The 25,235-nt window shown below is 38.6% G+C and overlaps 1 protein-coding gene across 1 annotated transcript in view; it reads right to left on the bottom strand.

Moving 5' to 3' along the window:
- The window catches only part of BBOX1 (gamma-butyrobetaine hydroxylase 1), a 77,382-nt gene that overhangs the window by 34,231 nt on the left and 17,916 nt on the right, over positions 1-25,235 (bottom strand). The window contains exon 4 of the mRNA XM_024118888.1: positions 16,786-16,984. Coding sequence (XP_023974656.1) covers positions 16,786-16,984 — 199 coding nt within the window. The remainder of the gene's footprint in view (positions 1-16,785; positions 16,985-25,235) is intronic.

Here is a 25,235-nt window from a genome sequence, read left to right as displayed (position 1 = left end):
ATGACCAGCAAGCTACAGTGCTGGACATCCCATGCCAAACAACTAGCAAGACAGGAACACAACCCCACCCATTAGCAGAGAGGCTGCCTAAAATCATACTAAGTTCACAGACACCACAAAACACACCACCGGGCACAGTCCTGCCCACCAGAAAGACAAGATCCAGGCTCATCCACCAGAACACAGGCACTAGTCCCCTCCACCAGGAAGCCTACACAACCCACTGAACCAACCTTTCCCACTGAGGGCAGACACCAAAAACAATGGGAACTACGCACCTGCAACCTGCTAAAAGTAGACCCCAAACACAGTAAGTTAAGCGAAATGAGAAGACAGAGAAACAACAGCAGATGAAGGAGCAAGGTAAAAACCCACCAGACCAAACAAATGAAGAGGAAATAGGCAGTCTACCTGAAAAGAAAGACTACTACAAGAGATAAAGAAGGACACTACATAATGATCAAGGGATCAATCCAAGAAGAAGATATAACAATTGTAAATATTTATGCACCCAACATAGGAGCACCTCACTACATAAGGCAAATGTTAACAGCCATAAAAGGGAAAATCTACAGTAACACAATAGGAGTAGGGGACTTTAACACCCCACTTTCACCAATGGACAGATCATTCAAAATGAAAATAAATAAGGAAACACAAGCTTTAAATGACACATTAAACAAGATGTACTTAATTGATATTTATAAGACATTCCATCTCCAAACAAAAGAATACACTTTATTCTCAAGTGCTCATGGAACATTCTCCAGGATAGATCATATCTTGGGTCACAAATCAAGTCTTGGTAGACTTAAGAAAATTGAAATCGTATCAAGTGTCTTTTCCGACCACAATGCTATAAGACTAGATATCAATTAGAGGAAAAAATACACACATGGAAGCTAAACAATACGCTACTAAATAACCAAGAGATCACTGAAGAAATCAAAGAGGAAATCAAGAAATACCTACAAACAAATGACAATGAAAACATGATGACACAAAACCCATGGGATGCTGCAAAAGCAGTCTAAGAGGGAAGTTTATAGCAATAAAATCTTACCTAAAGAAAGAAGAAACACCTCAAATAAACAATCTAAACTTACACCTAAAACAATCAGAGAAAGAAGAACAGAAAAAATCCAAAGTAGCAGAAGGAAAGAAATCATAAAGATCAGATCGAAAAAAATGAAAAAGAAAAGAACAAAACCATACTAAAGATCAATAAAACTAAAAGCTAGTTCTTTGAGAAGATAAATGAAATTGATAAACCATTAGCCAGACTTACCAACAAAAAAAGGGAGAAGACTCAAGTCAATAGAATTAGATATGAAAAAGGTGAAATAACAACTGACACTGCAGAAATACAAAGAATCATGAGAGATTACTACAAGCAATGATATGCCAATAAAATGGACAGCCTGGAAGAAATGGACAAATTCTCAGAAAAACACAATGTTCTGAGACTGAACCCAGAAGAAATAGAAAATATAAACAGACGAATCACAAGCAGTGAAATTGAAACTGTGATTAAAAACCTTCCAACAAACAAAAGCCCAGGACCAGAGGCTGTACAGGCGAATTCTATCAAACATTTAAAGAAGAGCTAACACCTGTCCTTCTCAAACGCTTCCAAAAGATAGCAGAGGGAGGAACACTCCCAAACTCATTCTACGAGGCCACCATCACCCTGATACCAAAACCAGACAAAGATGTCACAAAGAAAGAAAACTACAGGCCAATATCACTGATGTCAACAAAATACTAGCAAAGAGAATCCAACAGCCCATTAAAAGGATCATACAGCATGATCAAGTGGGGTATATCCCAGGAATGCAAGAATTATTCAATATACACAAATCAATCAATGTGATAAACAATATTAACAAATTGAAGGATAAAAACCATATGATCATCTCAATAGATACAGAAAAACTTTCGACAAAATTCAACACCAATTTATGATTAAAAACCCTCCAGAAAGTAGGCATAGAGAGAACTTACCGACAGCGAAAGCTTTGACAAAATTCAACACCCATTTATGATAAAAACCCTCCAGAAAGTAGGCATAGGGGGAACTTACCTCAACATAATAAAGACCATATATGACAAACCCAAGCCAACATCGTTCTTAATGGTGAAAAACTGAAAACATTTCACTAAGACCAGGAACAAGACAAAGTTGTTCACTCTCACCATTATTATTCAACATAGGTTTGGAAGTTTTAGCCACAGCAATCAGAGAAGAAAAAGAAACAAAAGGAATCCAAATTGGAAAAGAAGTAAAGCTGTCACTGTTTGCAGATGACATGATACTACACATAGAAAATGCTAAAGATGCTACCAGAAAACTACTAGAGCTACTCAATGAATTTGGTAAAGTAGCAGAATACAAAATTAATGCACAGAACTCTCCTGCATTCCTAAACACTAATGATGAAAATTCTGAAAGAGAAATTAAGGAAACACTACCATTTACCACTGCAAGAAAAAGAACAAAATATCTAGGAATAAACCTACCTAAGGAGGTAAAAGACCTGTACTCTGAAAACTATAAGACACTGATGAAAGAAATCAAAGATAACACAAACAGATGGAGAGATATACCATGTTCTTGGATTGGAAGAATCAACAATGTGAAAATGACTATACTACTCAAAGCAATCTACAGAATCAATGCAATCCCTATCAAACTACCAATGGCATTTTTCACAGAGCTAGAACAAAAAATTTTACAGTTTGTATGGAAACACAAAAGACCCTGAATAGCCAAAGCAACTTTGAGAAAGAAAAATGAGCTGGAGGAATCAGGCTCCCAGACTTTAGAGTATACTAAAAAGCCACAGTAATCAAAATAGTACAGTACTGGCACAAAAACAGAAGTATAGATCAATGGAACAGGATAGAAAGCCCAGAGATAAACCCCCACACATATGGTCACCTTATCTTAGATAAGGGAGGCAAGAGTATACAATGGAGAAAAGACAGCCTCTTCAATAAGTGGTGCTGGAAAAATTGGACAGCTACATGTAAAAGAATGAAATTAGAACACTCTTTAACACCATACACAAAAATAAACTCAAAATTTATTAAACATCTAAATGTAAGGCCAGACACTATCAAACTCTTAGAGGAAAACATAGGCAGAACACTCTATGACATAAATCACAGCAAGATCCTTTTTGACCCACCTCCTAGAGTCATGGAAATAAAAGCAAAAATAAAGAAATGGGACCTGATGAAACGTAAAAGCTTTTGCACAGCAAAGGAAACCATAAACAAGATGAAAAGACAACCCTCAGAATGGGAGAAAATATTTGCAAATGAAGGAACTGACAAAGGATTAGTCTCCAAAATATAAAAGCAGCTCATGCAGCTCAATATCAAACAAACAAACAACCCAATCCTAAAATGCGCAGAAGACCTAAATAAACATTTCTCTCAAGAAGATATACAGATTGCCAACAAACACATGAAAAATTGCTCAACACCACTAATCATTAGAGAAATGCAAATTAAAACTACAATGAGGTATCACCTCACACCAGTCAGGATGGCCATCCTCAAAATGTCTACAAACAATAAATGCTGGAGAGGGTGTGGAGAAAAGGGAACCCTCTTGCACTGTTGGTGGGAATGTAAACTGATACAGCCACTATGGAGAACAGTATGGAGGTTCCTTAAAAAACTAAAAATAGAACTACCATACGACCCAGCAATCCCATACTGGGCATATACCCTGAGAAAACCATAATTCGAAAAGAGTCATGTATCGCAATGTTCATTGCCGCAATATTTACAGTAGCCAAGACATGGAAACAACCTTCATGTCCATCGACAGAAGAATGGATAAAGAAGATGTGACACATATATACAATGGAATATCACTCAGCCATAAATAGAAACAAAGCTGAGTTATTTGTAGTGAGGTGGAGAGACCTAGAGTCTGTCATACAGAGTGAGGTAAGTCAGAAAGAGAAAAATAAATACCGTATGCTAACACATATATATGGAATCTAAAAAAAAAAAAATGGTTCTGAACCTAAGGGTAGGACACGAATTAAGACGCAGACGTAGAGAATGGCCTTGAGGACACGGGGAGGGGGAAGGGTAAGCTAGGACGAAGTGAGAGTGACATGGACATATATACGCTAGCAATTGTAATAGATAGTCAGTGGGGAGCAGCAGCATAGCATAGGGAGATTAGCTTGGTGCTTTGTGACCACCTAGAGGGGTGGGATAGGGAGGGTGGGATGGAGACGCAAGTGGGAGGGGATATAGGGGTATATGTATACGTATAGCTGATTCCCTATGTTATACAGCAGAAACTAACGCACCATTTTAAAATAATTATACTCCAAAAAAGATGTTAAAAAAAAGAGAGATCCTTATCAGATTACCCATGACATTTTTCACAGAACTAGAATAAATTATCCTAAAATTTATATGGAACTATAAAAGACCCAGAATTGCCAAAGCAATCCTAAGGAAAAATAACAAAGCAGGAGGCAAAACCCTCCCACACTCAGACAATACTACAAAGCTACAGTAATCAAAACAATGTCGTATTGGCACAAAAACATACATATGGATCAATGGAACAGAACAGAGAGCCCCAAAATAAACCCACACTCCTACAGTCAATTAATCTTCAACAAAGGAGGGAAGAATATAAAATGAGAGAAAGACAGTCTCTTTGGCAAGTGGTGCTGGGAAAGTTGTACAGGAGCATGTAAATCAATGAAGTTACAATACACCCTCACACCATACACAAAAATAAACTCAAAATGGCATAAGATATGACACCATAAAACTCCTAGAAGAGATCATAGGCAAAACATTCTCTGACATAAATCATATAAATGTTTTCTTAGGTCAGTCTTCCAAGGCAATAGAAATAAAAACAAAAATAAACAAATGGGACCTAATCAAACTTACAAGCTTTTGCACAGCAAAGGAAACCATAAATGAAACAAAAAGACAACCTATGGAATGGGAAATAATATTTGTAAATCATGTGACCGACAAGGGCTTAATTTCCAAAATATACACATAGCTCATACAATTCAACAACAAAAAAGCAAACTACCCAATCAGAAAATGGGCAGAGGCCTAAATAGACATTTCTCCAAAGAAGATGTACAGATGGCCAAGAGGCACATGAAAAGCTGCTGAACACCCCTAATTATTAGAGAAATGCAAATCAAAACTACAATGAGTTATCACCTCATGCCAGTCAGAATGGGCATCATCAGAAAATCTACAAACAACAAGTGATGGAGAGGGTGTGGAGAAAAGGAACCCTCCTACACTGTTGGTGGGAATGTACACTGGTTCAGCCACTATGGAAAACAGTATGGAGGTTTCTTAGAAAACTAAAAATAGAATTACCATATGATCCAGCAATCCCACTCCTGGGCATGTATATATCTGGAACAAACTATAATTTAAAAAGATACCTGCCCCCCTATGTTCATGTTGTCACTGTTCACAATAGCCAAGACATGGAAACAACCTTAATGTCCACTGACAGATGAATGGATAAAGAAGATGTGGTACATATATACAATGGAATACTACTCAGCCATAAAAAAGAACAAGATAATGCCATTTGCAGCAACATGGATGCAACTAGAGATTATCATACTAAATGAAGTCAGAAAGAGAAAGACAAATACCATATGATATCACTTATATGTGGATTCTGAAATATGATAGAAATGAACTTATATATGAAACAGAAACAGAGTCACAGACATAGAGAATAGACTTGTATACTTACCTGGCCGGGAAGATACCATGATCACGAGAACAGACTTGTGGCTGCCAAGGGGGAGGGGGTTGGAGGAAGGATGGATTGGAAGTTTGGGGTAAGGGGATGCAAATTATTACATATAGAATGGATTAACAATGAGGTCCTACTGTATAGGACAGGGAACTATATTCAATATCCTGGGACAAACCATAATGGAAAAGAATATTAAAAAGTATATATGTGTATTACTGAGTCACTTTGCTGTATAGCAGAAATTAACACAACATTCTAAATCAACTATACTTCAATTAAAAAAATTTAAAAAAAAAGGTAAGAAGGATTTGAGAGAAAGTAACAAATTAAGAGGATAGGCAAAGATGATTTAATTTATACGTAATAGGTGTCCTCAAGAGAAGAAACTCAAAGTAAAGAACAGAACAAATACTAAAATCTACAACTCAAAAAAATTCTTGAAGTTAAAAAAATGAGATTCAAAACTGCACACTGAAAGATCAACCCATATACTCCCTGAAAAAGTTACCCCAGAGCAACCAACATGAAGAAATAGTCTATAAAATTACTCGTCTTTAAAGAAAATAAAATCTTTTGAGAATCTAGGTAAAAATATCAAATTATTTATAAGGAAAAGAAAATTAGATTACCAATAAAACCATACTGACATCTTAGAGATGCTGTGAACCAAGAATTTGATATTTAGCCAAGCTGATTTTCAAGTATAAAGGTCTTAAGTTGCTTTCAATATGCAAGAATTCAGAGAGTATTGTTCCCATGAGTTCTTCCTGAGGAATTTACAAGAGAATGGGCTTCAGGCAACCGAAGTTAATAGAAATACATTGACATAGCACTGGTGCTGATTAATAAATTTATGTTTACAAATAGAACTGATTGTAGGTAAGGAAAAAAGGTATCAGAAAAATAAAAAGTTGGGAAACCAAACTGTAGAGCTAAGGAAATCACAGTTGGGTGTTAATACTTTAAACTAGAAAACGATGTAAGTGAATATGATAGTGAATACCTTAAAATTCAGGGGCTTTATTACATGTGGGGAGAAAAGAGAGGTTTGTGATTGGTTAGGACTTGTGGATGGGCTGTAGAGTGGCTGGCAATGTTCCATTTTTTGACCTGGATGGTATTTAAGGGTGTTTGCCTTAGTAATTCATTAAGCTATACATTTGTTTTATGTGATTTTTCTGTATTTATATTCTACCATGAGAAGTATTTTTTGAAAATTTATTTTTAAAGGTTACTAATACTCCCAACAATAAAAATGAAGACAGGTAATGATAGAAAGATGGCAGCTGCCTCTAAAAACATAAAGAAAAACGTTACAGCAATTTGCTCCAAAGTTCCAAAGGCCTTCATTATGAAAAACTTAGAATGTAGTACACTGCAAAAAACCAAATAAACTATAAGATTTCCACATTAAGCATATTTAATAGTTTTTTTGGGGGGTGAAAGGAAAACTGTGCTTAATTTATTTCATCAGAACAAGAATTGAACGCTAGTTTAGATTATTAATGTGGAACATTAAAATATAAACTTTAGAAGCAAGAAAAACTACAATCCTGCAGCCTGTGGAATCAAAACTACAACGAGGTATCACCTCACACCAGTTAGATTGGGCATCATCAGAAAATCTACAAACAACAAATGCTGGAGAGGGTGTGGAGAAGAGGGAACCCTCTTGCACTGTTGGTGGGAATGTAAATTGATACAGCCGCTATGGAGAACAGTATGGAGGTTCCTTAAAAAACTAAAAATAGAGTTACCATATGACCCAGCAATCCCGGGTGAAGCAAGTCAGAAAGAGAAAAACAAATGTCGTATATTAACGCCTATATGTGGAACCTAGAAAAATGGTACAGATCAACCAGTTTTCAGGGCAGAAATTGAGACACAGATGTAGAGAACAAACATATGGACACCGAGAGGGGAAAGTGGCGGGGTGGTGGTGGTGGTGGTGTGATATATTGGGCGATTGGGATTGACATGTATACAGTGATGTGTATAAAATTGATGACTAATAAGAACCTGCTGTATAAAAAAATAAAATTAAATTAAAAATTTTTTTAAAAAAGAAAAACTTTTCTCTTGTGACAAGTTATCTGTTTGTCAACTGTCATTTTCCCTTTGCATAAACAGTTGGCTCTAATTTGAATTTAATAGAGGGGAAGGGAATGAATAGTCTGGTACTGTCATTATGGTCTAGTTTGAGAACTTTCCACATAATCCTGTCAAATTATTCCCTTGCATCTGGGCTAGCAGTATGAGTCAAAGACACATTTGATAGTCAACAATTATTATGGCATTAGGGACTATGGGAAAATGTTAATAACAAACCACTATAGTGGCATGTTGTAAAGGAAAGATTACAGACTGTTGAGTCAAGTAAACCTGAGTTTGCAGCTGATTCTTCTGCCTCAGTTTCCTTACTTTTAAAATGGGGATAATGATTCTTATCAGAATTGTCAAGATTCAAGATCATGATGGTAAAGCATGGAGCTCAATACTTAGCACATAAAAAGTGCTTAATAGAAAATTATTTTCTCCCATCCCAATAACAGCAGCTGCCTGTCTTGGCTGCACAGAGTATAACCAAGGATGTAATGGGGATCAGAGGGCTTGTGGAAAAGCAACTGCCTTAGTAGGGTAGCCTATGAATTTCCTCAAGTGATTTCTAGAGGAGCATCAGATACAGAAATTATTTTTCCTTTCATTCATGAGATGACCTCATACTCAAGTGGTTTTGCTGGCAGCTACTTTACCGTGAAACCTAAGATTACAAAGGGAACTCCAGAGACTGGCTCTTGGCTGATAACAGAAACTGGGATTCACAATGGCCGAAAGAACACAACTTGTTACTCTGCTTGGGAAACCCTAATACTCAGAAGAATACACATTTTAAAGCTCCCCCCAACCCAATCCTCAAATACTGTGATCAGTACTAAATCTAAAACAACTCATTAAGAAATCTCAGTGTAGATTTTTCACAAAGTAGGATGAAATTACAACTCAATTCAGAACTCAGACAAGTTTTCTTTGTTTTCTCCCCAAGTCTGAACTGATTCTAGGTTAGTTTTTATTTTATAGCCATTTTTATTCAAGAAGGGCTGTGTGGTTTTCTCAAGCAATTGCTTGGCTAGAAACTTCAGAAAAATAGGTAAACTTGTTTTTTCTTCCCCTCTTCAGTCCCCACACTTCACAAATATTTTCTAGTAACATGTATATCAAGAAAGTAGCTGTTTCAAAGTCAGATTTGGAGGGAGTACTAATGGTAGGAGCAATTTCTAAGGGGCCAGATGCCAAAGAATAATCATATTTTTCACTCATACGTCCTCAATCTCTAATACAAGCTAATGTGTGAAGTGCTGCTGGGCTGGCTTACAGAAATGCTAGCAGAAATCCAGTGACTGCTGGAAAGGAGATATGTTTGTTCTCCCCAGAGGCTATTTCAATAATGTTAATTCTTAACTGGCTTGGCTGGTGCATTTGACAAACAGCCCAATAGAAACATTTGCTGTTTGACATTATTTTATTCATCTCTTGAAGCCTGCATGCAAGGTACTCATGCAGATGCAAAACTCAGCAGTAATAGTAGCATTTTAAGATTTTTTCCAGCAAATTTTCATCCAAAGGCCTCAAAGGGCATGATAGGTATTAAAACACTCCTTTAGAAAGAGAAACAAGGCCTCAGTAGAGGAGAATCATAGAACTCTGGGAAACTAAAAGAAAAGTTTAGACTAACTGCTCACCTACAAATAGCTGGTGGTGAAGCCATGATTAAGCTCTGCTTCCCTACTGGTCCCATGGGCAGCTCTCTGGGCAGTAAGGCAATACAGATGCTCTGGGGAATTGGGTCCTTAATTCTTTCCTAAACTTTTTGGAAGGAAGTGTTTCAAAGTATTTATTTATTTTCCACTACAATTTGTGGCCTTATAAGTTTTATTCAGCATTTACATATCTTTCATGCTGTCTCCACAAGATAAAATTTGACTACCACCAAGATTCATAAATTTCTTTGCTTTTACCTGTATTCCTCATTGTCTCTCATCATCTTTATTTTATTCCTGATGTTAGTGTTTCAGAAAAACGTATTTTTAAATTTTCACCTGATTATTCTTCTTAGTCTAATCCTTGTTACATGTGTTACTGCATCTTGCTTGTCCTAGAAAATAAAATATTCTTAGAAAGAAGAAAGAAGAAGAAAGAACTGAATTTCTGGGCTCTGATCTGGAAAAGAGGAGTTTTGCTAGCTAAGGTTGAAATTTGTATTTTTCTTCCTCTTGACTTTCTGATGAGTTGTTCATGAGGTTAATTTTCTAAGGACTGATAAATGTCGACAATGCTAAAAAAGAATTTTTGATGTCTTGATCAAATGGAATTTCTCAATATCGTAGCATACATTCCCTTTCATTAACATTTCCTGAGAGATAAGTGTGTGTGAGACATCAAGCTAGTACTGAGCAGGCCACCATTTCTGCCTGCAAAGAGCTCAATAGGACGGTGGCAACGGCAATGAGATACACATGCCTTATTTTCAAAGGTTATCCTGGCTAGTAGTCACAAGCAAGGTAACTAGTTAATACACAATATTAATGGTAAATACTAAAAAGTACGATATTGAACCCTCCTCTCCCACTCCATCTCTGTGTCACACACACACACACATACACACACACACACACACACACACACACACACACACGTATATATAAATAGTAATACCCTGACCTCACCAGTTAATTTAGTTGTCCAACTAATTAGAGAAGAAATTCTCAGGTTATGCTTTTGCCTTTTTAGGGAAGAGCATGTGAACTTCTCATTGTTGTCTTAATTACAGTCTCAAAATATGATGACTAGTAAATATTACCACAACCCAGCAAACTAACAGTAGTGATATCTTACAACACAGTAGTTTATTTTCTTTCACACTGCATGCATTATCCCTAAAAGTGGAATCCTCCACAGGAAACAGAAATTGCCTAACTAGATATTAGGAATATATGTGAGAGAAGGGAATTTCCACCTCTCTTTCTGGATGGATGGTTCAGAGTGCAAAACTGGCTCCTAGGATGAGTAGTAAAGTACTTATTTTGTTCTCTTGTAAAGGCTGGGCATGGGGATGTGGCGTTGGTAGTGATCTCACAGAGCTGAGGCTGGGAGAGGTGTTTTCTCCCTTAAAATGGCAGAGGCTACCAGATCAAGGGAGGATGTAGCAGAGGTGGTGGTTGGAACACAGGAGGAGAAAGATTAATAGGTCAATCAACTAGGGCACAAAAGGCCAAAAAGCAGCCAAAATCAGAGGAGGACTTGGAACAGGTTGTTTGTAGACAGGATACAGGTCAGGAGATGGAAAAGCGAGGGAGATGCATGCAAGAAAGAAGGTGTTAAGTTGGAAGGGAGGAAAGCAATCTGAGCAAAGTGAGAAAGGAACTATGGCTGTAGTTGTTCTCCACCAACCCTCTTTGGTGGATAAAATGGTTTGCATCTAAGTTGGGCTAGCTTGAGATGGGGAGGAGAAGCTGTATGGAATTATATAGTCATAATTAAATATGTATGTAGCAATGTCACACCTATTTATACAGTGGTAGCCTGTGTAAGTTTGAGGAGTCTGGCTTCATTCTCTCTAGTTGCCATATTGATAGCTGAATATCATCCCATCTTCACCATGCTTTCGCCAGGCTGGGAGAGTATCACCCTTCAGCTATGTGCTACCTTTTAATTACTGCTGGCATGTATTGACTATCTTGTTCCCTCATTTGTAATGCCAAAAGTCCAGGGGTACTTTACAGTTTGTTCCTTGGTTTTATGGAATATTTATTGTTCCAGATTATCTAGATGAAGTCAACTCAACTCTTTATATTCACCCATATACAGCAATCACCAAAGATAGTTTTCCATAAAGTAGAAACCCAGATCTAGTTCAGAACAAAATGCCCGGCATGGTGCCTTGCATGTGGTAAAGTATTAAGGAATGGTTTTTTTATGGATGAGTAAGACGACAATACCACCAACCAGGACATTCTCTTTCATTGACAGTGATTGTACTTTCTTTAAGATTTACTCTGTAGGATGCATTGTCGAACGCATTATTCTAACTTGCATTCAGTCATTGAAGATGGCAGTGCAGTGTAGTTTACAATGACTATTTCCCATTGGGTTAAATTATGTCATAAAATTCAGATATTTTGTTCAATAAAGAAATGATCCAGAAAGCTGTTTTTATTCCTTTTGTGGGGGCGGGGTGTGGTCAGGGACATGGGATGAGACTTTTGGCCTCATTCTGTAAAAACTACATTGTTCCAAGTCAAAGGTTTAAATCCTCCTAAAAAGGTCATCTTTTTACATACTGCTCCACGTGTATATGTATTTGACAAAATTGACAATGGGGGTTTCTTTACCAGCTCTTATTCTTTTCTTCCAGGAAAGATTTCATCATTAAGGCAGTAAGGTTACTGAGCATTTCATATGGCTGCATGAAAAAATATTGCCTAGATGATGCACTGTCAAAAATGACAAGTATCTGCGAAAATACAGCTGTGGAAAATTATGTAAACATTTATCCTCAAAGCTATTGCCATTTTGATTTAGTAGGTGAACATAATTTTATAATGTGAAATGCTCTAATAATTATTGCATTCTTCAGCTGCTTTATAGTCTTTTAAAAACTGGGTGTGAATTTATTCATTATTCATTTATTCCTTGCCTACCATATGCTAAAACTACAGAAAGTTCTGGAATCTACTGTTTTTGTTTATCCAACCAACAATCTAACAACGTAGATGGCAGCCAAAACCCCAAAATAGACATTATAATTCTCACTTTAGACCCACGCAGTTTAAATTCTCTAAACTAGTAACCCTGTTCAAATGGAAAAGTACTAGGTTAGTTTCCCAAGGCAAGCACGTGTGAAGTAGCATCAAGCTATTATTGTTTTTGGCATCTAAGCAAGAGCGGAAACCAGGCTCCCTGAAAAACCTACCCGGAAAGCAAAGTTTACCTTTAACATTCCCCACTTTCCTTTCTCTGTCCCTCTCCTATTTCTGGCATTATTATTATTGCCTTCATTATTTATTGCCTTCATTTATTCTTTCCGTTCACTCACTCACCAACCAGTTATTTTTCACACAAGAGTAAGGCCAGGGCTTCCCTGGTGGTGCAGTGGTTGAGAATCTGCCTGCCATTGCAGGGGACACGGGTTCGAGCCCTGGTCTGGGAAGATCCCACATGCCGCGGAGCAACTAGGCCCGTGAGCCACAACTACTGAGCCTGCGTGTCTGGAGCCTATGCTCCGCAACAAGAGAGGCTGCGACAATGAGAGGCCCGTGCACCGCGAAGAAGAGTGGCCCCTGCTTGACACAACTAGAGAAAGCCCTCGCACAGAAACGAAGACCCAACACAGCCATAAATAAATACATAAATAAATAAATTAATTTAAAAAAAAAAGAGTAAGGCCAGTGGAGAAACAAAGATATGAAAGGGAGAGACCCTGTCTAAGGCAGCTACTGATTCTGTTCTAAAGCCATGTCCAGGTATTACCACAGTACAAAGAAGAACATGACGAAGAGTGGCCCCTGCTTGACACAACTAGAGAAAGCCCTCGCACAGAAACGAAGACCCAACAGAGCCATAAATAAATACATAACAGAGCCATAAATAAATACATAAATAAATAAATTAATTTTAAAAAAAAAGAGTAAGGCCAGTGGAGAAACAAAGATATGAAAGGGAGAGACCCTGTCTAAGGCAGCTACTGATTCTGTTCTAAAGCCATGTCCAGGTATTACCACAGTACAAAGAAGAACATGACAAGTGCCATTTAGTCTACATAATTGTGAGAGGTCAGAGGATGTAAAGAACCCAAGCTCCACACCACCTGTGACCTGCCTTCTCTTGAACTACCCTTCCTCTCAACCAGAGGCTTATGACGTTTGCTGCAAATGAGTATCACCTGAAGAGTTTCTAAAATTCCTGATACCCGGGCCAAATCCAAGTCCTGTTAAAAAAAAATTTCTGGAGATGGGACCCAGATGTCAGTATTTTTTAAATTGATTATTCCACTGTGCAGCCTAGGTTGAGAAACATTGTCCTAAATATCTCCCTTTTTAAAAAATCTCATGTTACCCTAGCTTCAGTATAGAAAAGGCAAGTGACTGGAGAAAATATTCACTTTTCTCATTCTGTTGACAAAACCCCCCCAAACAAGTAAGCAAACAAACAAAATCAAACCACCACCACCAACAACAAAACTGTTCTCTTCGTTAAGTTCTTGAGGTAAGGAATTAGAAATTACCAAAAAAAAAAAATTAAAAATTAAAAAAAGAGATCTTGATAATCATTGGTGGAAGAAGCAGTAAGGTAGAAAGAAAAGCATTTTCTGGAGTGTGGTATAGTTTGAGAGATTTAGGGAAGACATGTGATCAACTGCTGAAGGTGAAATTGTGTAGGTAAACTATGTGGTCAGATGCAAAGATCTTGGACAAAGGGAATGGAAGAGTAGTAGGAAGTCTGATTTGTTTTGACAGCAAACCTTTAGTATTCATTCCAATAAATTTCACAATATTAGGTCAGTGGTCAAATTATTAAGCCTTTTTTAGGATTTGTAACAACAAGACAAAATAAAACACAAGTCATAAATCAGGACTAAGAATGTGACCCTTAATGTGATGGATGGGGGTGGAAGTTAGGGAACCATAACAAAGAGCCCCAAATTTGGCCACTGTAACAAAACTGTGAAATGTGTTGGCATCAGTGCAAAAAGTCTGTTATCAGCAAATAAAAATGAAGTAAAACAACTTAGAAGATATTTGAAGTGTTCTGTTTACCTCCAGCTCCCTAAAGCATCTTTTCCATGTTCTTCCTTCATACTATGATTGATAGTGAGGTAGATTAGAAAGCCCAGGGATGGGACAGATACAGATTCCAACTCTGGTTCCTTGTTCACTATCTGTGGAAACTTGGGTTTATACTTTAATTCTCTGGGCTTCAGCTTCCTCATTAGTGAACGCAGGCATAATATCTATTCCAGAAAGTTGTGAACAATAAATATAGAGCAAATAATACAGTTGGGGCTCTTAATAATTTCAAGACTCTTCCTCTTTCCTTTGTCTGTTGTTGCTGCTGTAATCTGTAAGGCAGCTTAAATTCTTACAGTTGTAGGGGAGATAAAAATTTTGTATGACACAAACTCGCTAATGGTAAACGTTCATTCTTGGGATGGGGGTGGGGACTGGGTCATCCAAACCTAAACATGATAGAGTCTTCTACCATGAATAAACATGCTCAAATCATTGGAGGCAAGTGACTGAATATTTTTGACCTTCTGCTTACCTACAGACGAGGTCTTGCTCTAGATTAGCAAACCTAGGGGCAAAGTCAAAGGCTAGCAGGGCTCTTGCAGGTCTGAGGTGGGAGTTGGGGGAAGAATTCGGGAAATTGGAGAGTGAGAATATGCTCTCTTCAGGGCTCAGCCTTTTCTTACCTCCAGCAGGTTGCTGGCAAGCAGGGGTTTAAGCTCAGTTGTTGCTACATTTGATTTTTCAAGAAAAGTCAGCTCCATATTTAATGTAAAATCTCCCAGTTTTTAAGTGTTGATTCCATTTTTTTTCAACATCATGTGAGCCAAACAAAACACATCTGAATATTGCCCGTGTGCTACCAGTTTGCAAACTTTGCATTTTGCAGGTCCTTTTCACTTTTTTTTTTTTTTTTTTTTTTTGCGTTACATGGGCCTCTCGCTGTTGTGGCCTCTCCCGTTGCGGAGCACAGGCTCCAGACACTCAGGCTCAGCGGCCATGGCTCACAGGCCCAGCCGCTCCGCGGCATGTGGGATCTTCCCGGACCGGGGCACGAACCCCTGTCCCCTGCCTTGGCAGGCGGGCTCTCAACCACTGCGCCACCAAGGAAGCCCCCTTTTCACTTTTTGTGCCCTCTACTCTGAGCCCAAGAATAAGTGTCTCCATCGCCAATGACAGGCTCACCCTAAAGATTAGAAATACAGTCATACCCCCACTTCCAGGTAGTGTTTCCTGTTGCTAGTGTTTTCTTATCCATAATTAACGTTACCTCCCAGGCAATTCTTATGCAAACAGCTTCTTGTTCCAAAGTTAAAATCCATTGTATTTCCTGTTACTTGCTAAAGTGCGTAGACTTAATTTTCTGCATGTTAGCTTTATTTAAAACATCTGGTGGCTGGTTTCATTTCCCTGGGGCCCAACCTAATTTTGTGCCAACTCTTGGGAGGTAAAACTTTAATAGACGTTCACATTTGTAAAGCTGACTATTTTTTAAAAGCCTTAGAGAAATAGTCTTCTATCCCACTTGCTATGGACTGAATTGTGTCCTCCCCAAATTCATATGATGAAACCCTAACCTTCAATGTGACTACATTCGGAGAAAGGGCCTTTAAGGAGGTGATTAGGGTTAAATGAAATCTTTTTTTTTTTTTTTTTTTTGACCAGAGATTGAACCCGGGCCCTCTCCAGTGAGAACGTGGAGTCCTAACCACTGGACTGCCAGGGAATTCCCGATTAAATGAAATCTTAAGGGCAGGGCCCTAATCCAATAGGACTGGCATCCTTATAAGAAGAGGAAGAGATACAAGGAGTGCAGGTACCCTGAGGAAAGGCCATGTGAAGATACAGTGAGAAAGTGGCCAACTGCAAGTCAGGAAGAGAGCGCTCACCAAGAACCAAACCTGCCAGCACCTTGATCTTGGACTTCTGGCCTTCAGAACTGGGAGGAAATAAACTTTTGTTGTTTAAGCCATCCAGTCTATGGTATTCTGTTGTGCGGCCCTAGCAAACTAATCCTCGACCTTTAACTATCCTGTCTTTGGTGCCTGACGTCATTCCAGTCATTCTCAGAGAAATCCCACTTTTAGATTCTCATCTGACTTCCTGTCAAGACATTGTGGAAATTTCTATATCATCAATCAAAAGAGTCCCCTGTCTGGAAAGTATATCAAACTCTATATATGAAGGCAGAATACCGACTATTTGGTGACTCACCCATAAAATGTGAGATAAAGGAAACCAATCCTTTTCCCAAGTTTTAAAACTTCTCCTCGTTTGTCAGATGCTCCTGTGAGTCGCACTATGCCGAATTTCTTGAGCCTGGAGAGCCACCTGTATGCATGCTCATCATCTTTTAAAACATCTTCAAAATCCAGAGTAGGTAGCTGGAACTCTGAGCCCCAGTACTGACATTCTGTGAATTAAGAAAAAGAAGGAACCAGATGGGATTGCACTGTTTTTAACATACAATGAGAACCTCAGAGAAGAGACCAGTTCATTGAAGCTGACCTTTGTTCTATCATGGAATTGATTAAATTTCAGTCATCTTAGAAATGCCCAAGTTACCAACTCTTCTTCCCTGGACCCAAGCCAGTCTGCTCTATGCTTTCTGCCTACAACTGTGGAAGACCCATGACAGGTATTCACTATAGCACATTTGTCAAGAGAATGTTGTTTAGCTTGCAATGGCTCTTGATACATATGTCCTTAGGGCTTCTCTGCCTGGACATTGTTTAGAAACAGCCTTGAAATATTGTGTATTTTAACAGCCAAGTTATATTGCTCAATTCCAAATAGAGATAAAATCAGAATCATGTGCTAGAACAGCGTATGCCTATCCCTGGGGGTCGGGGAGAGAAGTGTTTGCCATGGTAGGAACTGCTCTTTCTTCCTCTTATTTTACCTGATAAGAAGCTTTCTCTTGGGTCAACTTGTTCACAGGAGTCAGCAAAAGCTGTCCATGGGGAGGAAAAGATGAAAGCTGTGCTCATGGCATGCACAAACACTTTGGTGACAATGCCACATGAGATAAAGTCAAATGCCTTCCTTTGTTTTCTGATTCCTCATGATTTATGGCTCATAAAAATGTTTACTTGAAAAAACAGAAAGGAAAACAAATGTAGAAAATAATTTGCTTACGAACCAGGCTCTCTCAAAGGAGGTAGAACACAGAGGGAACATAATTTTGCCAAGGAAAATATCTCAGATATTAACAATTGCATTCAGCAAAGACCGCTCTAGCTAATCCACTTGATTTCTTCATTTTGGGGGAAAGAATTTGCCTTAGGAAGGCAAGCCTTCCTAACAAGTGACAGAATGAGGTCTTATGATCTCAAAATCATCCTGTGCAAATGCCTCCCTTTTCTAACTGGGAAATATATGTCATGTTACAGAAAACAACCCCAGAGCCTCCAGTTTAAGACAAAAGATGGGGTCATTGTTTCCTTGTAGTAGTTGTAGATTGGGAATCATTTCTTCTTTGATGTCAGCATGGCTGTTTCTGCAGAACCAAGGATTTCTTAGGAGTCAGATATTTGTTTAGTAGTAGCAAAGATACTTACAGGTACAGGAAGCCACTTCCTGATCTCCCATCAGCGAGTTGCATGAGGACATTCACAGAGATGAGCAGGTGTGTGTCGGTGTGGGGAGAGGTGGGGAGAACTAATCAGATTATAAACACATATATTGCCAAAGTTTGCATAATATTGCATAATGCATAATGAGGCAGAATTTTCAGGGCCTAAATTGCAAACTCTAAATGAGTCCTCCCTAGAGGCTGCATTCATTATTTTGGACAATGTTAATATTCTTCAGTATTGAATACATTCCAAGTGACTTACTGTATCTTCTCAGGAAGTCGAGTTTATATTCAGCCACTGGTTCCTACTTTTTGTTTTAACTCTTCTCTTTGTGGGACTAACCATAACTGAAAGAACTATAGCCGTTCCTGCTCCTTTTTTTTCAGTGTTTCTTATCAAGTGTTTTTAGAGAAAAACCTTAGAATTTACTATTAAACCAAGTCAGCTTGGCAAAGAGAAGCATCTCAGCACATGGGCCAGAGCAAGTTGGCGAAAGTGATAACAATGGGGTGTGAAGGGCGTGGGATATAATCGCAATTTTTTTGGAGGGTGGATGGTATAAAATACAGGTTCTTGGTCTTCCTTGATTCTATTAGCTACCCAATAATTATTTGTTGGTTTATTTTTTCCATAAGTCTAATATTTTACCATGTTGTGAGACACTGTGATAGGCAGTAGGTTTTCAGGAACTTATAGTCTATGGGAGACTTGGACACGGAAACTGACAATTAAAACATAATATGGTAGATGCTACAGTTGAAGTACGTTCAGGATACCATGGAGATATCAGATCTTCTGATCCCTTACCTATGCTCCTTCTACGATGCCAGCTGCTCTTTTATACGCATGAAGTTCCTCAGGTCTGTCCCTCATGCCTCAACTATTTCTTCTGAAATCAAAGTTGGTTTTATGAGCCCAGCACGGCTCTGCTGCACCACTCTGCTCTCTAACAAGAGTTGGCTTTATATGAAAGCGCTTTTGTTCAAAGAGGCAATCTAATTGACTTTGTTTTCAATATTGGATTATATGGTTGTTTGCTTTGCCACTCCCATTTGCCCTTTGCATTTACAGTCTCCAGATTGTAATATCTGATACTAATCAAAAAGGTCTGTGAAAAGAAGGTGATAAATATCATAAATATTGCTTATTGGCTACCTAGCTAGAAAAGTCATTTGGCTTCCAGTTAAGAGAAAAATTTCCTGGGCAAAATATCAGTGTTAACGACATAATAAATCACTATCTCCTCTTTCCAAAGCTTACACCTAAGTAGACTACACCAAGAAACTTAAAAAATATTGCAAACAACTTTAAGCTTGTTGAGCCCCAAATGAAAGTTATAGGTCCATAGAGTATTAGAGGTAGATGAGAGGTGGAGACTCATCTTGCATTTTCACATTGGCTTTAGGATTTCCCATCACCATGGGTTCTTATTATTGAATAAAAAGTTCATCTAGACTACAGCTAAGGATTCTCCTAGTTCTTGGGCACTGTGATGATCTGGCCAAGGGCAAATTTTTCATGCCTGTGTAGACTGTTAGATGGATTAGCTACGATCTCCATGGCCATCTATAGCAATGTGTTGTCTTTATTACAAAGGGTTAAGTAATTAATTGATGAGCCTTCGTTATAATATTTAAAAGAAAAATTTTTTTGTCCTATTGAGAGCAAACCAGCCTGGAGAGATAGTATGGTCTGGATCGCAATATTGTCAAATAGAACAGATGAAGGAAATATTCTCTATCTGTACCATCCAGTATCATAGCTACTAATAACATGTGGCTATCGAGACTTGGCATGTGGCTAGTGGAACGAAGGAATCAAATTTTTTCCTTCATTTAATTCAAACTGATTTAAATTTAAACTTAAGTAGCCACATATCACTGATACTGTATGAAACAGGGCATGAATAGAAGAAAGAACATGGAGCTAAAGAGGCCTGGGTTTGAGTCATTGTCTTGCTTCTTACCAGCTTGTTTCCTTATCTTTTCGCTGATCCTCCATCTCTTAACTTATAAAATAACCATACTTATATTTACCTTGCAGGTCATATGTTGACTATGCAATGACATTATGCAAGGAGCTTGGTACAGTGCCTGGCACATAGTAGACTAATAATAATAATAATAATATAATAGTTAATATTTGCTGAATACTTTCTAGGTGTCAGGCACAGTGCTAGGTGCTCTCCATACCTTATTTCTTTTAATGTCCGTAATAAATATATGCGATAGATGCTTTCAGTATTCCCATGTTACAGAGAAGGGAACAGAGATCCAAGTCTTTCAGCTAATGATTTGCAGAGCTAGTTAGGCAAATTCAGGTGACTAATTCCAAAGTCTGTAATTTCAACAACTACACAGAAAACAAACATTTAATACCTTGAAATACTGTTGTTACATGTATTCTTAAGTCCTATGTCTGAATGTCCACAGCTTATTCTATCCCTTACAAAGGAAATCTACTTTCTAGATGAAAAAGAAAGCAGGGCAAGTTACAATTAGGAACACTTTGTCTGCACATGTTCAAGCATGAATGTTTAAAGATAAACCTTGGCTCCCAGTCAGGATTTTAAATGCAGAAAAAGCTTTATGACTAGGTTTCATGGCACAACTCCTTGACAGCATTGCTATTCATTGCTTTTGTGAAATGAACCAAGGCTTAAAAATCAGCTAGCTTCTTTTTTTAAATTTATGCCAGTATATGTCAGTGATCCATGCCAGTCTGGTTTTACTTAAGGCCTTTATCACTTTCCAGAGAGTTTTGGTGACTGTGTAGCAGGGAAATGTAATAAATAGAGATGGAAAAAACACTTTCACAAGATGTAAATATTTTCAAAACTTTTGTATTTTGAGCATTTTGTGGATTCAAGAAGGCTCTGCTAAGGGCACACACTATATACATCTATATATAATTATAGCATATTTTAATGAATTTTTGTTTCTACATGAGTCATTTTCCCATTATAGAATAACACACACACACACACACACGCACAGGCTCTCAAACACACATGCATATACACACACGATATTCTTTGTTTTAAAAATACAAAATGATTTAGACTCTTTTAATAAATTTGTTACTCTTTACGTGTGTAAAATTAACCATATTCACACAAAGACTCAGTATAAAGCTCAGTGTAAGGCTGTTCATATCATACATAGCATAGTCTGTACTATACATAATTTCAAATTCATAGGATTTTACTATCAGGGGTTGGTCACAATACCTTTTAAGTTCTACAGAGTTTACAGTTTTCCAACTATAGCTCCTATTTTGGTGTGCCTTGGCAGGAGCTTTGAAAAAATCAGTGACCAAGGGCCACAACCCATCACAGGATCTGTTTCCTAATACGAGCCACTCACAGACTCAGTTATGCCAATTGTGACTTTCAGAGACAGCACTATGACTAGCCAGTTTCCAAGTTCATCAAAACATCCCCGATATAAAATACTCCAATTTTCCGGGAGAAATAAACTACATCTTCTTAACAAATCCACCAGTAAGATCATTCTATGATTTCTGTACAGAAACTTTGACATTGAAAAAGTAATTTAGAAGCATTTTCCTAGTCTCCCCACAACTGCAAAACATCACTACCGGGGACCCTAAGAAAACATGCTGGCCTAGAGTAAATCATTTGTTAGGTGAATACATTAAAAGAAAATTTAAATTTCACACTTGGGTCTGGAAAGGTAAACAGTATGGAAAATGACGGAATATTTAAGGCATGAACCACCCTTTCTAATTTAACTTATGGACTTACTAATAAATATTTCCTTGAACATGTGCTTCACACATCATAAAATTTATGAACAGGCTACATGCTGGCTTTCAAGAAACCATTTGTACAAGGCTTCCTTTTCAGGGTTAAGCCTCACATTCCTGGATCCTGAGCTGTATTTCAAAAAAGGAAAAGACACAAAGAAGCTCTTCAGTTAAAGATTCATGAGTACAGCATGCAGGGTTGCCATGTGTTATTTCAAGAGTTTAGGACCTTCTGTCTACCTGCACAGAACTGTGCCGTTGGCTCTGAAACAGCTCATCTCATGTGCTGATGATCAGCTGATTGCTTACTATCTTTTCCTATAAATATTTTGCAGGGACCCAGCCATAATCAAAATCTGACCCCCAGATTTTGGGACTTTGATTCTCTTCTCTGCACTAAGGAAATCCTGCCCTCTTTGGAAATTCTTTTACCTCTTGTCTAGTGAACTCGACACGCCTTTCAAGATTCTGGTCACTTGTCCTTTTTTTTAGATTGAGATCTTCCAGAAGCTGACCTTGAGATGAGGATTTGAATGCAAACAATTTACTAAGGAGGTCTCCCTGGAGGCACCAATAGGAGGTGGGGAAGTGAGAAAGGGAAGGGGGTCTCTGGAAGGTGTTTTAATGAATGGGTTACTGCTTTTGCAGCTGGGGCTCAGCCCTGCTGGACCTCATGGCAACACTGTAGACTATACTCAGATACAGAGTTGTCCCACCCAGGGGCAAGGGAGCTGAGACTCAGAGGCCACCCACACCTACCCCTTATTGGTTGAGAGCTGCTTCTGGGCATTCACTCCTTGGTCTTTCTGGCCTTCCCTGTGTGTTGGCCAAGCATGCTCCCTCAGGCAGAGAGAACCCTCCAGGAGCTTGGCAATCTTGCAATAGCAAACTGTTGGCAAGTATGGGAAGAGTGCTGAGGAGGTCTGATGGGGCAGTGACAGCCTCTGCAATGCCCTCCTTCAGGATCTCCAAGACTGGGTTGGATGGCTATCTTCTGTGATCCCCAGCACCAATACACACCTCAGTCCCTGTGTTCACTACCTTATGCTGAAAGGATCTTTCACTTACTCCACACGTATTTGCCGAAAGTCTGGCTATGCGAAACAGGTTGCATTGGTGAAAAAAAATAGATGTGATTGCTGCCTTTGGGATGGAAAAAGTGAATAAACAACGAAGCAAACAAATAAATACATAAAACTAAACGTTGTAGCAAGTGCTGTGGGCGGAACGAATGGGGTATATTGACAAACAATCATTGGGAGGGGGATGGAGAACTTATTTGTTTAGACATGGCAGATAAGAAAGGTGTAACTGAAAAGAAGCTGTTTAAGCCACATCCTGAGAGGTGAGAGAAGCCAGTCACGCAAAGGGCAGGAAAAGTGTCTAAGAAGGAAAGACAGTAGGAAGAGGGGTGATCTCTTAGCTTGTTGGAGGAACTCAAAGTCAGTGAAGCTAGGACCCACGAGACAAAGAGGTGGGTGTCGCAGATGAAGGGAAAAGGTAAGCAAGTGTGGGTCAGGCAGATCCTTATCTTTTTCTCTCTGCCACTGGACTGTATGATCCTTGCAGACTATAGAGACCCTGTTGCTTATCTTTATTTCCTCAGCCCTGTTGCCCCCTTACTCTTCCTCCCCCTGGTGTATAGCCCAGGGCTTTTCGCACCCAGTAGATTTTCAGAAAACTGCTATGTTCTGTATCCTAAACAAATCTTTGCTTATTTCCTAATGATGACAGGAAACAAGAAGCAATCCCTGAGAAAGGAGTGTTTGAGCACACTTTAGTATTTTAAAAGATGGAGAAATCCATAAAACCTTTCCTCTAGGTGATAATCCCACCAAAATTGAAAAGTCTCCCTGAGAACGTACAAGAGATGCTTCTAAACAAGTTTACGTTGCCTGAAAGCAGAGAAACACATTTTTGTTTTGAACTATTAAGTACCCAGTAATATATATATATGCTCAGCCCTATGACAAGAGTGACGATTTAGTTGGAAAAAACAGGGACTCATGAAATAATGAAGCAGCACTAAAGGGGAGTGTGTGAAAAACACTTAAAAAAATGAGAGTGAACACTTATTGGGCATTTATAATTCCAGGCACCCTTCAAAGCACTTTACAAGGAGTCATGCCTGTAATCCTCACAACAACCCCATAATAGAGGTTCTATATTAGTCCCCCTTTATAGATTAGACAGGCATCAGGATCATACCTAAGTTATGCAACGTCACACAGCTAATATATGTCAGAGCTGGGATACCCACACGAAGAACTAGACTCTGGATATTCAGAAAAAAATTTGTCAAAGGATAACAAGCACCAGAGGATGTTGAGAAGGGAGATTATTATCTCAGACTTCATTGGAATTGGCAGGACTAACAGAAAATTCAGTTTTACCCTCTGTCCTTCTTGTGACCATCCCCTCTGACACCTCTCAAAAGGTTACAGGACACCCTCTTGATGGCTTTTAATTCCAGAGCACACATCTCCCTATGGCACAGCCCATCCTGGTTCCAGACGGCTCCAATCAACACAATCTTCTTCCTTATGCAGAGGCACATCTACCTCTGTCACCTTCTTTTAGGCACTAATTCTGTGCTCCAGAATCACACAGAAATATGGCAGTCTTGGAGATGTGTATAAAGACAGTCACTGAGCTAAGTTTTTCTTTCCAAGCCTAAATAGTCTCTTTCTCTCCCATATTTTTCGTGTTTTATCGCTCCCAAGCCCTGCACTACCCTCTCTGCTCTCCTCTGGATGATGCTTTCAAGTTTGCTGATGTCCAACAGCAGCCTGGGCCTCTCAGATCAGACATAATACTACAGGCGTGCCAGCACAGTGAGCTCACTACTACATTTTTATTCAGGCAGCCTAAATCTAATTAACCTTGTTTTGGCAGTCTCAAGTCTGTTGACGCATATTAACTTTTCGGTCAACCAAAATGTGTAAGAATTCCTCCTCAGCCAAGTTTCCGAAGCTAGTTCACTGAGAACATACTAAGCGTATATAGAGTTGAGGATGCGGGTCCAATTTGATAGGGACTTTGTGTCAAAATTCATAACTCAAGGTTTGAAGGTGACAGATCTGGATTCAAATCTGAATTCTGATACTTTCTGCTACATGACCTTCAGAAAGTGATGCATTCTCTCAGTTCAATTTCTTCATCTGGAAAATACAGGGTTAAACAACCTGCAGGGTTGTTGGGAAATTTAAATGAGATGATACCTAGAAAGAACTTGACATTGTATACTTAATTAAATCTGCACTTGACCCAGAGCAGCTGAACATGGCTGGAGGAAAACATACCATGATGACCGATTTT

This window comes from Physeter macrocephalus, chromosome 16 (genome assembly GCF_002837175.3).
Source record: "Physeter macrocephalus isolate SW-GA chromosome 16, ASM283717v5, whole genome shotgun sequence".
NCBI classification, from domain to species: domain Eukaryota; kingdom Metazoa; phylum Chordata; class Mammalia; order Artiodactyla; family Physeteridae; genus Physeter; species Physeter macrocephalus.
This window is presented reverse-complemented; position numbering and strand designations above follow the sequence as displayed.